At 47.6% G+C, this 15,940-nt stretch overlaps 1 protein-coding gene across 1 annotated transcript in view; it reads left to right on the top strand.

Moving 5' to 3' along the window:
• The window catches only part of LOC119172854 (uncharacterized), a 96,506-nt gene that overhangs the window by 15,278 nt on the left and 65,288 nt on the right, over positions 1 to 15,940 (top strand). Inside the window, exons 3-5 of the mRNA XM_075893169.1 lie at positions 1,560 to 3,299; positions 3,392 to 3,471; positions 3,626 to 3,726. Coding sequence (XP_075749284.1) covers positions 1,560 to 3,299; positions 3,392 to 3,471; positions 3,626 to 3,726 — 1,921 coding nt within the window. The remainder of the gene's footprint in view (positions 1 to 1,559; positions 3,300 to 3,391; positions 3,472 to 3,625; positions 3,727 to 15,940) is intronic.

Here is a 15,940-nt window from a genome sequence, read left to right as displayed (position 1 = left end):
GCCGACCGAGAAAACGCGGTGAACCGAAAATACGAAATGGAGAATAAAACGAGAATAACATAGGGACAGAGTCCGAGCGATTAGCCTGCTTCTTGCAAGACTAACAGAGAAGCCAACGGACGGTCGGCCCTGAACTTGAACTTGTCCGGATGCTGCAGCAGCAAGAATGGTCGCACGCGATCTCGGAGAGGAGGGCAACCGATGAAACGCAACAAAAGACCAAGAGCGATCGGCTACCGCGCCTTGCCAAATTGCCTCGTGTCCTAAAAGCAGCCATGATGTATGTGCCTCGTCCTGTCGGGGGACCGGCAAAGTGAGACCCCCCGGAGGCGACACATCTCCGACGCACCGGGGCCGTCGTCTCCGCGCGCTGCTTAGCCCAATTTCGAAAGCAGCAGCAACAGAGTTAATCCCGGGACGCAAATCGAACGACCCGGCGGGTGATTATTGCCATCCGAGGCACTCCGCCAGCAGTCCTCTTTCCCTGCTGGCTTTTCTTTGTCGTGGTTCCCTCGCTCCGGTGAGAAGCCCGAGGCGAAGCGATCGCCAGCCTCCGTCGAGGCCGTTTATCCAGGTAAAACGCAACGCGCCGGCTCTGAGCACCCTAGAAAAACCGACCTTGGCATTTGGGGAAGAAAAAGAAAAGAAAAAATACCAAGAAAAAAAAGACGAGCGATGAAGGTGAACGACCGGATGTCCTGCACTCGTCTTTGCCTCACTGCCTACGCTGTTGCAGGAAAGAAGCGGCTGGACTCTCTCTCCCAGTTTGTGCATGTTCGTCTTTTTCGTCGTCGACAGCCGGGGTTGCCCCCTCTCCTCCCTTCGCCATCGTCTTCCCGCTGTGAACCACGATGCCGCACGAGTCTTCCGCGTTTGCCGGTTCCGCCATTGGTCTTTCCCCCTCCTCCCAACCCGTTTCCTCTTCTAACCGATATTTCGACCAGCAAGGTCACGCGCCGGGTAGAGACCAAGAAGGGCAGACCCGCCTCTCTCCCCAGCGCCCTTGGCTTCGTACAGGTGTGACGGCGGGTGAGGAAGGCTCAGGGGTGAAGGTCAATGTGTTTGCGGTGTTGTGGGTGCCCTCCTCCTGCCCCTCCACCGTGGCCGCCAGACATGGCTTTTTTCGTGGAGCCAGCGGGGTCTACGTTGCCTGAGACGTTACGGTGGCAGCACTTGGCTGCCATTTGCTGCTCCTTTTGCAACCCGTGTGACCTCTTTACATTTCCTCGGAGGACCGCGTAAATTAATTTTCGTTTTGGAAGGCAGGTAGGGCGCGTTCAGCCGTGTTCCCGACTGACAGCCGTCAGCCCACTGCGCGTACGTGTCTGGCCTGTGCTAGAGGGATGTATTAAGTTGACACGTCTAGCGTTCCGGTTGATTCAGTATGCTGCGGGAGGAAATAAAGCATATGCACGTGAGCTTATGAATAAGGGCTTGTTGACCAAGTTACGCGAGCTGGTGTGGCTCAGCTTTCTCGACGAAGTGCTAGCGTTCTGAAAAGGTAGAGACGCGTAACCGCGGGGGTAACTAATCTCTTTTCTCTCTCTCTTTCGTTCTAGGCGCTACCCGCACTATAAAGCTCAAGCCGTGCCAAAACAGGGTTACCGGCCAAGAAGGCACGTGCATGTTTGCCTGGGACTGTTTCAGCGCGGGCGGCACCCACCTCACATACTGCACAGATTCTTTTTACACGGGCAGCTGTTGCAAACTACCGCCCGGGGTCGTCGTTCAGCCACATGACCAGCCTTCTGAACCGACCAACAGCATTGACACTGCGCCGTACGAAGGTGACGACGACGACTACAAGAAAAAGACGAAGCGGCCTTCCACGAGCACTCCCAAAACCACGTTGCAGATGTCGTCGAAGACTACGCAACCAGTAACCTCTGCTGTGTCGACACCAAGCCCTACACCGGTGCCAGCCACGACGGGGCCTACTCCTTTTGTCGGCCTCTCAACGTTTACACCAGGTCTTATAACATGGAGGCCTCACGAGACAACATTGCCATTTGTCTCCGATGAACCGCCCTCAACTGTGCCAAATGATTACGGGTCAAGTATAAGCGTTCGGGATGCAACTACCTTGCCGACGACGACGACTGAGAAACAAACCGCGCCAGCTGCTGTCACGACCACACGGATACCCATTGTGGCGAGCACATTTCTCGATCCCGGAGAAACGACTACAGGGCCACCAACGGAGTTTTCTACTCTGACGGCGACAAAGGTCACAACGGAGCAACCAGTGGAAACAACCAGCGGCGTGACTGAAACAGCTGGATACGATACCACATCGCAGAATTACACGAAGTCTACGCAAGCGCCTGTGACTTCTACACAGGCACCTGGTACCGACACTACGACAGCACAGGCCACTACACAACGGCCATCCACTTCGACAGTGCAGAGTCACACGTGGATTGTTAACGAACGAGAAACAACGATGGCTATTCCACAGTCCGTACCAACGGAGCAGACTTGGGTAGTTGTGGATGAGGCCGATGCCAGTGGCCAGCAAACGACGACTCCGACGCAAGTTGAAGCCACCGGCCAGCCACCTTCCACTTCATCGGTGATGGATTGGTCCACGGTGACCGACACGGTTACTTCGATTTCGTGGGTCGATATGGCTGAGCTATCTACGACGCAGAAGCCACCACCAGATGTGGCGGACACGTCGCCGCTACCGTCGAAGCCTCCTCCTGAGAAACCAGTTCTCCCGACCACGACTAACCCAGTAGCCACAACACTGGACTCTACGACAATCGCTTTAACCACGGAGGCTGATTTTGTAACAGTCAGAACAGATCCTTCGGAGGTGCCGTCACTCGAATTGGTAAGCGCTACAGAAGCAGATACTTCAACAAGAGATGAAATAAGTACGCAACCTCTCACAAGCACGCTACAGCAGACGTCAACAGCACGGCCGACTACACCCCCACCTAGCAGCACTTCCAGCCCAGATATAACCACAACAATTACCACGCGCCGAAGACCTATACCCACAACTATTGCGCTGTCCACACGTCATACGACTACTACCACGAAAGGGACGACCGCGCCGATCACGACAACGCCTCAAACAACTTTGAAGTACACAACAGAGCAGTCCGTGCCATCGTATAGCGTTTCGGAAGATCGAAGGAGCACGTCTCAAATGCCGACTACTATAAGAGCAACAACGCCACCGCCGACTGTCCAGTCAACCGTTCCAAAGGCTACGACCACGACGACTACACCAACGACTACGACGAAAGCGGGGCCATCGACTCTCTCTCCTGACAAGGACATCCGCAAAAGTAAATTTACGTTGATCTTTCCTTTAACACACATTTGAGCCATAGCGTGAGCCATTGTGAACAGCCGATTCTCATTACGTCCACTTTCGCAGTATGCGGCCGGCCGCGGTCAGTGGCAAGTGCCAGGATTGTGGGAGGCGAACAGACAAAATTTGCTCAATGGCCCTGGATGGTGAGTGTTTGGAAGTCGTCATCAGTTCAATGGCCTGACGTATTCACTTGTGCCTGCAAATGGATTTGTGTGCTTCAGTTTTCAATATGAAGATCAACCAAAAGGGATAGTCTGGCTGTAGTTGACCTAGCGCTTTGCTCTCGCCCACTTTCAGATATCACTGCGACAGTTCAAACGAAACAACTTCCTACACAAGTGCGGTGCTGCGCTCCTCAACGAATATTGGGCTATTAGCGCGGCCCACTGTGTTCACAAGTAAGTACTTCAGTATTCCTCACCAGAATTAATTTCGATATGCTGGTTTGAGTGTAATGGAGGCAATCTGTTTTCTTCGCCGGCTAGTCGTGTCGTCGTTTTATAGTGCAACAACCACAGCGGCTATACTGTGTTACGTCTTTGTCTTGATTATGTGCTGTTTTAGTCTTTGTGATTAGTTTCAAGCTCACAACTTTGTAACTTTCTGTTGACAGTACATCTGATGCTCTTCATAACGTAGTAACGCTGTTACATCATCACAGCGAATGAGACCGCGAGTTCAATTTCATTATCTGATTATAACATTGAGATTGGAAACGAACATGCTAAAAGCGCAATCATCACGTCTACACAACCTCGGCCTCACTTAATTGACATAGTTGAATCCAGCTTACGGTTGCTGCCATGGTGTAAATATGTTTTTATTTTATTAAGTGCTCTTTCCTGATTCTATACATCAGGGGTGTCAAACGCACTGCCCACACAATACTGCCTTCATACCATATTTATTATATGTCTGTGTTCCCCTTCGTGGCATTGCTAGTTGGTGCTCGCATTATTTTTCTGTCCCATCATTCGGTATAACGCTTTGTTCCGGGTATGCTACAGAGATGTGGCTGGTCTCAAGCATGCAATCACTTTGTGTTGAAACATACCATGGATTTGGACAGAAGCATTATATTTTAGGATTCACCCCAAGGTTTTAGTCATTTATTCATCATCCCTAATTATGATGTTAAACCTCCATTAATATTATCCGTATGCGTGATATGGGAAAGGCCTCCTTCGAAATGGTAGCATTAGCATTTTGTTCGACCACTTCGCCGACACGACGTCTTCACTGTACTAGCCTCTTGTGGGGCTGATGTTCGTGACTGCTGCCGATTATCTGGGGTGATTTTAAGACACCTGTCATACAAGGACCACTTTCCTCGCTAAGCTCATCACTTATTGTCATGTGTATGTATAAATTGTCGTATTTTGTGTAGAGCCTGCCTTACAGCATGCGTAAATGCGATTATTGCCAATGTCTATCAATAAGTCGAATGTTAAAAGTAATGTGGCCCCATTAGATGGAATCAGAGCATTACAAAAACAAACATTAAAGTTGCCCTCATCCTTTTTTGTAGCTACAAAATTGGTGCACGTACAACCCTAATTAATCTAAGAGAATGTTTGTCACTGTAGTAGTAGAATGAGAATGTCACTGTAGTAGTAGTAAGAGAATGTTTGTCACCGTAGTTTGTCACATCTTAAATATAGTTCGAAGAGACCTCGCCAAGATGACTCAAGTGCGAGAACCTATCACCTCAGCGTCTGAAGAAATAGTTCCGCTCATTCACTCTGCTATCTTTTCTGACGGTGGAGTCCCCGGCCCTCCGGCTCATGATGTCGGTCTTGAGAGAGCGCCTGTTAGTGCAGGCTTGCGTTCATTTGCTACCCACATATCAGCTTTACTGCGCATATCCCTACGTTTTACTGCTTACTATAAAACTTGAAATCTTGTAGAAGCCTTGATATTCTTTCTGAGGGTGCGTGTATCCGTATTTACGTATTCTTGTTGATGGTTCATTCATTACTATATGCATACAATGTTCTACGATTTTTCCCTGAAAGATGTAATTAACATGACAGTAACATGAAGTAATAGGTGACAGACAGACTAGAACATTATTGACATCTTGATGAACCAGGCGTGATGACCCGCTGGGGCCCTTGGCTCGCCACTGGCTGCTGCAATGTCGGAATCGGAAGGCCATGCCTCTCCTCTCTTTCGCGGGTGATTATTAATTATAATACAAGACACTGCCGGTTACACTGACGAATATCTCATTAGCTGGGTTGCTTTGGGAAATTAAACTGCAAAAACCAAACAACCATAGCACTCTACTTATGAAATTGCCTTTATATGAAAAACCCAATGGTACACATAAACTAGCCAAACTTGCGTAACCTAGTAACTGTCACTCCGTGCAACAATCTAGATTATTATGTTTTTCAAAGAAGACACTGTAATGCACCTACTCTTTTAAACTGCCGCCTGCTCATCACGTATAACCTAATTATTGCACTAATAAGCTACCTTTTTAAGGTGCCCCAAACTGTATCTTACGGGGCATGCATATATAGCACTTCGATCTGTACAGATACGGTGGTGACTGCCATTGCAGCAGAGTTTCTGACTTTGGGTTTTTGTTCACTTTCTTCAGGTATTAACACTAAAAGGTGTGACAGCTAATTCTTATCGTACCTGTTTCGTGTAATGTCACACAAATCTCACTGGTCAGAGTGTCTAGTCACGGAATGGTGAAGTTCAGTACGCTAGGAAAGATGTTTAATTAATTTTTTTATATGTGAAGTCATACACACGACACATGCTACAACTGGTGAGAGTGAGCGCAATAGCTCTTCACGTTTGTGCGCCACGGTTTGTTGCGGATGCGTGAACACTTCGCGCTTGCGCAGCGGCTCCACATATTCCTCTGGTTTCCGCTAAGGCAGTGCCATTTCTCAGCGTCAAGTCCTAATACTGCACACAATAAAGTGGTGATGGAGATTAATATACATGCTTTCAGTATAAGCAATAAATATGGTGCACATAAAGTGATCAGAAGGCTTACTGCAAACGGAACGACGGTGTAGTGACTATCAAGACTGTTCCGCTAGGCAAGTGGCATAGTTGTTCTTTTTTATGTGATATAATCCTACTCAAAGTCTGAAAATGATGCTTCATTATGTGACCACTAATTATGATGTTTTCATTTACACCGAAATCTTACTCGTTTCGGTCAGTGCTCGATATGTTGTTGTAGCAATCGTCATTGGCAGTAGAGTTACTAGGCACTTGCTGGCTGCTGTTACTATAACGTTCTAATAAGCACTCATATCATCATCATCAGCCTGACTATGCCCCCTGCAGGACAAAGATATCTCCTATGTTCAGCCAGTCAGCTCGCTCCCGTGCTTGCCGCTGCCAATTTATACATGCAAACATCCTTATCTCAAACTTCCTAATCTCAACTTAACTTTCTGTCCCTCCCTCTTGCTTAGCATACCTTCCCTGGTAATTCAGTCAGTTACCCTTATGACCAGTGGTTATTTTGCCTACCAGCTACGTGCCTGGCCCACGTCTATTCATTATTAAACTCAACTATGATATCACTGACCCACTCTGCTATTTTCTTGTCTCTTAAGGTTACCTCTATCAATTTCCATTCCATGACTCGCTGCATCGTCTTCAATTTAAGCTGAACTCTCTTTAAGCCTCCATGTTTCTGCTCCATAGGTGAATACCGTCAAGATGCAACTGTTATATACATTCCTCTCTAGGGTTAGGGGTATATTACCATTCATGATTTGAGAATACTTGCCGAGTGAGCTGCACCCTATTCTCATTCTTCGAGTTACTTCTATCTCGTGTTTCGGTTCCGCCGTTACTACTTGTCCTAAGTAGACGTACTCTTTTACAAATTCAAGTGCACTTCTACTACACCTCGAAGCACTCTTCTCTTCCGAGGCTGTTGTATATTACTTTCGTTTTCTGCAGATTACTTTGAAGACCTACCTTCCTGCTCTCTTTGTCTAATTATGTAATCATGAATTGCGATTGATCTTCTCAGTGACTCAGCATTGCAATGTCAACGGCGAAGCACAGGACTAAGGTACTCTCCATTTGCTCGTATCCTTAACTCTTCCAATTCTAGGCCTCTGAAAACCTCCTGTAAGCACGCGGTAAATATAGCATTGGTGAGATAGTATCCTCTTGTCTTACATCCTTCTGTATTGCGATCTGACGCTTGCTTTATGGAGCTCTAGAGTGGCAGTTGATCCGCTGAAGATTTCTTCTAGGATGTTTATGCATGCTTCGTGGACGTCCTGATTCCGCAGTGTCTGCGTGACTGCTGGTCATAGGTTGGCAAACTCACTCGTGAGTCGACGCACTAGGACTCAATCAGACTCACGGCTTTATCTGAGTCAGTCCTAGTGAGTCAACTCATGAGTCTGAATGAGTCCCGTTGAAAATTTTCGTGAGCGTGAGTTCGAGTTCAAGTGAGTTCAAGTGAGACCGTGCAAGCGCTACTAGGCTTCTTGTGAACTACTGGCCTGTCGGAACGCCTCTGAGTGGGCCGATTTTGTGTGTGCGTGTGTGTCCGTGTTATTCTCTTGTTTATTTTTTAACTCTCTCTTTCAACCCCCTATTCCTCTATCCCAGTGTAGGTTAGCATACCGGATACTAGCATCTGGTATATATATATATATATATATATATATTGAGTGAGTCTGAGTAAGATGCACTATTTTTTGTCGACCTTTTGTCGTATCTAGTCATCTTCAGCTTTAATATCAGTCTTGTCTGAATTTACGTTTACGCTCACATTTACACGCAGGTATTTCAAAGCAGTGTCGTTCACACACCATTTCATTATTCATTGCTCAGAGGCGCGAATCCCGCAGGGAAGTGTCTTGACCCTCCTCCCCACCTCCCTCAATTCTTCCATGAAAGTTCTTAACTTATTCAAAAAAAAAAGTACCTTACTGGTTGTCAAGCACTCAGAACTCGTTGTCCAAGATACTGGGTCAAACGGCGCCCAGAAGAGTACCGATTACGAGAGATACTGCTGTTCAAGAGCACTGACACCATAGTCGAACAAGTTAATTCTAGACTAACAGACTCATAGTCTAATCACTCGGACTTACTTACACTCAGACTGAGCTGTGACTCTTAGTGTGACTGAGTTCGGGTTAGTAATATTTTGGTGAGTTTCAGCCACAGTAAGACCAGTTGAAGAAAATTTTCGTGAGTGTGAATCCGAGTGAGTCCGCCTTGGAAAAATTTCCGTGAGTGAATCCGAGTGAGTCCAAAGCTTAAATTAGGTTCATAAGTGAATCTCAAGGAGCTCGTCAAGTTTTTCGTCCTACGCTGCTGATCTATCTACTGAATCAAATGCCTTGTCGTAATCTATGAAGACTATGTATAGTCATTGGCTGTATTCTGAGCATTTCTCTATCGTCTGATTGATGGTATGAATGTGGTCGATTGTTGAGTAGCCTGTACGAAATACTGCTTGATTCTTTGATTGATTGACTTCCAATGCCTTAATTCTGTTAGCAATTACCTTTGTAAATAGGTTTTATACGATCGAGAGCAAGCTGATAGGCCTGTAATTCTTCCTTGTTGTTCCCCTTCCTATGGATTAAGATAATGTTTGCATTCTTCCGAGATTCTGGTACCCTCTCCGTCAGGAGACACTTCGTATACAGCGTCGTCACTTTTTCTAACAGAATGTCTCCCTGTCTTTCAGCATATCTGATGTTATACCTGATGTTCACCAACAGATTTGCCTTTTTGCATTCCCTCCAAGGCTTTCCTTGCTTTTTCTACCATTAATGGTGGGATCTCACCTGGTGTACTGATAGTTCTTATATAATGGTCGTGGTGTTCTCGACTACTGTAAAGATATCTGTAAAACTACTCCACTACTTTAACCATCCTACTCATATTGGTAGTTACTTTGATGGAGGACGACGACGAAGTGTATTTCTACCGAACGCTGCCTATTTCGTTTGGTGTTTTTGTGGGAATTTACGTTTTATCCGAGGATCATCGCTCTCCTGCGGGCAGCGATGGATCCAGGCCCCACCGTACGCAATCCGGACTTGGCGTCACCTTCGACGTCAACCTCAAGGAAGCGTAACAGCCGGGAAGACGACAGCACCAGTGACAGCACTGAACTGTACACGGCGAGTAGTGAAGACAGCGACGAAGATTTCATCCCTGCAGTGAAGCGTAAAGCTAAAAGAAGAATGGTCGGCACGTCTTCGCCAGCTAGCGTCTCTACCGTGAAGGCGGCGTGCAGTTCTGAACGCCATACCATACTTTTTGTTCCTGTCGACTCTTCGATCAATCTGAAGAACATGAACAGGCAAGTGATATCAGCGCGTCTCGAAGCTATCGTGCCTAATGAGATAAAGGATATTAGACTCAACCCACGGAAGAATATCCTGGCCATAGACGTTGAGCACCCGGCTGCGCTACATACCCTGCGAACTGTCACTGAGATTGGAGGCATCTATCTCAGAACTTACATTCCGCAGGATAGTGACACGACGACAGGCGTCATTTATGACGTTGATGTTTCCATACCGAACGCAGACCTTCCTGTTCTGATAAAGCCAGCTACTGGGGCAACGGACATATTGCAAGTATGCCGGCTTGGCAAATCCCGTTGCATCAAGGTGACCTTCAAAGGTGATTGCATCCCATCACATGTAAAGGTTGGTCATTTTCGTCACGTTGTCCGACCATACATCCTAAGACCACTACAGTGCCACAACTGTCTAAAACTGGGTCATGTTAGTGCTGTGTGCAACAACAAGCAAGCATGCCCACGTTGTGCCGGACCCCACAAAGCAGAGGCTTGCCAAGCAACTCTCCTAAAATGCAGCAACTGCAACGGCAACCATGAGACCTCGTCCAAAGACTGCCCAGTACTGAAGAAAGAGAGGAGCATTCTGAGACAAATGGTTATAGACGGATCCTCACGAAAGGAAGCGGTAACGGTTGTTCAACGACGGCGTTCCCGTCGACGGCGGTGCTCGAAGAAAAGAAAAAGCAGTCCTGTGCCGAAGGCGCCTTCACTAACGCCGCCACCGCCACCACCACCGCCGCCACGACCACAGAGACCTCCACCGCCCCCGCCACCAGGTGGGGTACGTCCAGAGGTACCGGAAGACACTGTGGCGCTACAGAGAACATCCGGCTCTGACTGGCCCACTTTACCGCGGTTACACGTGTCTACGGAACCGCAATATCGACAGTCAACAACGAATATGCCCCCAGCAGGCAGTCTGTCCGCCCAAGAGGCACAAGTCTTTTCTGTACTGAAGTCGTTCATGAGTGCTATTCGCACTCTATTGGATAGTCTACAGATCCCTGCCGCTAAATGCGCGCTGCAAATCTTGGACACACTAGAACCAGTTCTTGCCGGACTTCAGTAACAAGATGGCGCACCATAGACCGCATCAGCCTTTCCGAGAAAAAGTCAAGCGTGCTTCCATAATTCAGTGGAACGCAAGAGGTCTACAGCCAAGAATGCCTGAGTTCCGACAATTCATTTTCGAAAATAAGTTTCCCATCATCATCATTTGTGAACCGCATTTTTCAAAACTACCTCGTCTGTCGGGCTATGAATCGTTCATTTCTTCAACGTGCATTGAGCGAAGTCAAGTTGCTGTGTACATCCGTAAAAAACTCACTTATGTTCTCCAAAGAGTAGATTCTCACAATGGAAATCACTACGTGTGTCTATATGTTAAAAAGAAGTTGTCGTTTACACTGATAGGCGCATATATAGCGCCGTCAGGTCGACTAGATCAACAAATCTTGAATGGTATATTTACAACGACTCCAGCGCCTTGGATATTGATGGGTGACTTCAACGCCCATCATCCATTGTGGGGAAGCATCAGGACAAATCGAAAAGGCACGGACCTAGTTGATCTCGCATCAGAGCACGGGCTTCAGGTGCTGAACGACGGCAGCCCTACTTATCTCCGAGGAGTAACTTACAGCAGTTGCCTGGACTTGACATTAGTGTCGCATAGCATTGTCACGAAAGTCCAATGGTTCACAGATATTGAAACACGTGGCAGCGACCATATCCCCACGTACGTGACAGTCAGAGGTTTGGACGATTCTCCTTCCCCTGGACACTCAAGACTTATTGACTGGGAAGAGTTTCAGATATCAGTGGAGAGCAAGTGCATGCACGGACCACCGGAATCCATTGAAGAAGTGATTAGTTGTGCAATGGAGACTTCCACGAAGATATGTTCGAAAGAATCGAGACGCACGGCACTCGACCAAGAGTTGGAACAACTTCGAGCGGTCCGCCGACGTGCCGAAAGACGATACAGACGCACGAAATCTATCTCTGACCTCAGAGAATCCAGACGCATTCAGAAAAAAATCCAGCGTCGAATGCACAAACTTCATGAACAACGGTGGAAGAATTTTTGTGACTCGCTAGACCCTCAAAAGCCCTTGTCTCCCGTATGGAGGACTCTTCGAGGTATTCACTCGCATCCGCAACAGCGTCACCACTTCGCCGCTCTGGCGCTACATCAACGTCGCTCACAGCTTGATGTTTCTGGGGAATTTTGTGCAAAGATCGCCGGCGACATCTCTATACCAATCGATCTAATGCCACAGGATGTTCCAGTCGCACGAGATCAGCAAATGGAGGTTGCGTTCACCGTGGAAGAACTTCATGCGGCATTGAACACATGCAGACGCTCATCGTCCCCAGGTCCGGATGGAGTGACCTATACTGCCCTACGTCACCTAGGCCCGAAGGCACAGCGCTGTCTCCTGGACATTTTCAATAAGTCTTGGCATGATGGAATGGTGCCTGATGAGTGGAAGTGTAGTCGCCTGGTGCCTTTGCTGAAGCCCGGAAAGTCTCCATTCGATTTGGCATCATACCGGCCTATAGCACTAGCAAGCTGCGTTGGCAAGGTCATGGAGAGGATGCTGCTTACACGCATGGAATGGTACCTGGAACATTATAACATCTATCCTGATGCTATGGCTGGTTTTCGACGAGGTCGGTCCTCAATTGATAGCGTTATTGACTTAGTGACCTCTGTTCAGCATCAGAAAGCTCAGAAGCAGCTGACGGTAGCTCTGTTCTTAGACGTGAAGGGTGCCTATGACAACGTGACCCACGAGGCTGTTTTCAATGCTCTTGAAGCAGCTGAACTTGGAGGTCGTGTCTTTAGATGGGTAAGAAGCTACCTCACAAAGAGATCTATGTTCGTTTTGACTGAAGATGGGTCTACGAATAAGTATTTCACAAGTCGTGGGGTGCCACAAGGCGGTGTTTTGAGTCCTACACTTTTCAACCTGGTTCTCGTGGGGCTCACTGAAATGCTGCCACAGACGGCTTATGTATCTCTCTACGCTGACGATATCTGCATTTGGGCGTCCGGCGTGACACGACCTCAAGTGCGCGCAAGAATACAGAAAGCGGCAACAATGACATCGACATACCTTCGCCAGCAAGGTTTGACTATCGCCACAGAAAAATGCGCAGCGGTGGCGTTTACACGCAAACCGATGTCTTTCTACTCATTGTGCATCGATGGCAGATCAATCCCATATAAGAGCACTCATAGATTCTTAGGCGTCATCGTAGATCGTGACCTAACCTGGAGCCCGCATGTCACATACCTGAAGAAAAAGCTCATTGGCATTGAGAATGTATTCAAGTTCGTCGCCGGAAAATCATGGGGCCCATCCGTGCACTCCATGTTGCAGCTTTATACAGCCCTCTTTCTCGGAACTCTCCGGTACAGCCTTCCGGCCCTGTCCAACACGTGCAAGACTAACATCCGTGCACTGCAAAGCGTACAAGCCCAAGCACTTCGGACATGCCTTGGTCTTCCAAGATGCTCATCGACAGTGTCAACTATTGCTATTGCACAAGAACAACCGGTCACAACGCACATCATTGTCGAGACGCTGAGAGCGCACATTCGGCATTTATCACGGCTACCGTCACATCATTTAGCGTGTTTGACAGCTCGGAGGCCCCATTCTTCGTACTGCGGTATCGTGACAAAACATCAGGACGTACTACCGCCTGGCTTCAAACTTGCCATGCATCCAGCAACTGCGCCATGGAGTCTTCGTCAACCTGACGTGCGCTTATCAGTTCCTGGTATCTTTAAGAAGGCACGCATGTCAACGCTAGCCCTGAAGCAACTGACTTTGCATCTGTTGGACGAAAGGTACTTCGACCGCATACATGTTTACACCGATGGCTCCACTAATTCCAACAGCTCCACAGGAGCAGTGGTTGTTCCATCTGAAAATGTGTTGCTTCAGTACAAGTTTTCTCACACCACGACGTCGACAGCAGCAGAGCTCGCAGCACTTCAAGGTGCAGTAAAGTACATTCTTCACCAGGAACCTAACCAATGGGCCATCTTTTGCGACTCCAGGTCAGCCTTACAGTCACTACGGTTTGTTCTGCAGCACGGGCTACATGAACAATCAGTATATCAGATAAGGCACGACTACCACGAAGCGCTCGCGGAAGGTCACGATATTGTATTTCAGTGGTTGCCGAGTCATTGCGGAATCGTTGGCAATGACCGCGCAGATGAAGCTGCTCGATCGGCTCATGACCAAGACCAGCGCACGCCCATACCACTCTTGAGAACGGACGCTGCAAGGCTACTACAATCACTTGCTCGCCGTATAGCTCTTCTACAATGGAATACGCAGGCTTTCTCCAACACGCACCTGTATTCGATCGACCCAAACTTGCAACTTCGTTTGCCATCCGGGTTCCCACGATGCGCTGAAACTTTACTGTGTCGTATGAGGTTGGGCGTGGCATTTACGAATTCGTACTCTCGTCTCCTTGGAATGGCGAGCACTTCGGCATGCAACATCTGCTCCTGCGAGGAAACGCTTGAGCACATTCTATGTCATTGCCCGGCATACCAGACCGAACGACGTATTATGGAAGCCAAGCTCTGTCAGCTGGATTCACGGCCGCTTACAGAAGAGAAGATCCTGGGACCTTGGCCAACAGCTTCCCATACGCGCAAAGCCACGAAAGCCCTCTTGTACTTTTTAAGGAACAACAAACTTCACGACCGCTTGTGAAAGAACTGTGCGAGGCCGTGCTGTGTAGTTTCGAGCTGACTATTTATGCTTCTCTTTCTTACTCCTCTTCTTTTCTGTCTCTTTTCGTTCTATTATTCCCCTTTTCCCCCACCCCAAGTGTAGGGTAGCCAACCGAGCCAAGCTTGGTTAACCTCCCTGCCTTTCCTCTCTATTTATCTCTCTCTCTCTCTCTTGCATTCATTGTTCCTTACTGCATACATCTGGTTCTTGCCTATCCCAAGACTCTGTTCACCGCTTTGACGTTTCCTCCGTTCTTTAGAGCATGTTCCATTTTCTCCATGTTATACCTTCGTGCATCAGATACCTTACGCTTATTAATGAACTTCGAAAGCACTGCCAGTTCTATTTTGTCTGTTGTGTCGGAGGCTTGCATGCTTTGGCGTTTCCTAATGAGGTTCTTCGTCTCCTGGCACAGCTTGGCCTCTCTAACTAACCCACCTACAACTTCCACTGCACACTTCGTAATGATACTAGTCAGATTTTCATTCAATGCGTCAACGCTAAGACCAGTTTCCGACAAAAAATGATACGCAAGAATCCAATAAATGAGCTGGAACTAAGAGAGAAAGTAGAGCGATTCAGTCTCTCGCTTCAGAATAGATACTCAAAGCACTTATATGCCTCTTGGTAAATTCTGCCATCTTTATGAGTAGTGTGCCGAATGTGGCGAGGTCGGATCCTGGATGCTGCGGCCGCATTTTTGATGAAGGCTAATATGCTTGAGGTTCTTGTACGTAGATTTGGGTGCATGTTAAAGAACGTCAAGTGGTCGAAATTCCCACAGTCCTCCACTACGGCACCTCTCATAATCATGTCGTGGTGTCGGGACGTAATACCCCAGATATAATTAATTATAACAATTAAGTGACTAATATTTGAGGTGAATACTGTAATTTAGGCCTTCACAAAAGAAGTGACAAGGGAAGGGTACGCATATTACTGCCCGCCGGACCACAGGTGGCTGACCCCTGGTGTATGGCCGGCATGAGTTCTCGAAAATATACTCAAGTATTTCATCTTCTGCCCACGTTCTTTTCTCGGGCTTTTGTAAGTCCTGGACGTAAGCTGGATTGCGAATACATACTATGCAGCCATCTTGTAGCCGATTCCAAATGATCCAGCTGATGAGAGTTAAAAAGTGCTAGATTAATTATGAAGTTGTTGATGGCGCAACAACACAAGTATATATGTTGTTGCGTTGAGCGAGAATATATTTTTCCAGCCATTAAAATCGACCAGTCATCGTTCACCTATAAGGATACTATAGGAATAAATTTCTGGTTTTGCCAAGTTACACCACCACTCTTACTGCGAGAAGAAGCGTAACAAATGAAAACAAAGGCGTGTAAACAAAGCTATACAAGCGGTGACGCCACCCTGTCATTCGCCCACGAGCTCGTCGTGATGGCGTAGATTTTCCTGTCGTCTTAGGGCCAGCGTAAAGGTTTATTCGTAAACGGCGTTAACATCATTTTTCATGGGTTTGAAAACTTCATTCAATCAACCTGTCCAAGA

The sequence above is a fragment of the Rhipicephalus microplus genome, chromosome 4, assembly GCF_043290135.1.
Source record: "Rhipicephalus microplus isolate Deutch F79 chromosome 4, USDA_Rmic, whole genome shotgun sequence".
NCBI classification, from domain to species: domain Eukaryota; kingdom Metazoa; phylum Arthropoda; class Arachnida; order Ixodida; family Ixodidae; genus Rhipicephalus; species Rhipicephalus microplus.
Note: the sequence above shows the minus strand (reverse complement) of the source record. Positions and strands in the feature narration are given on the sequence as shown.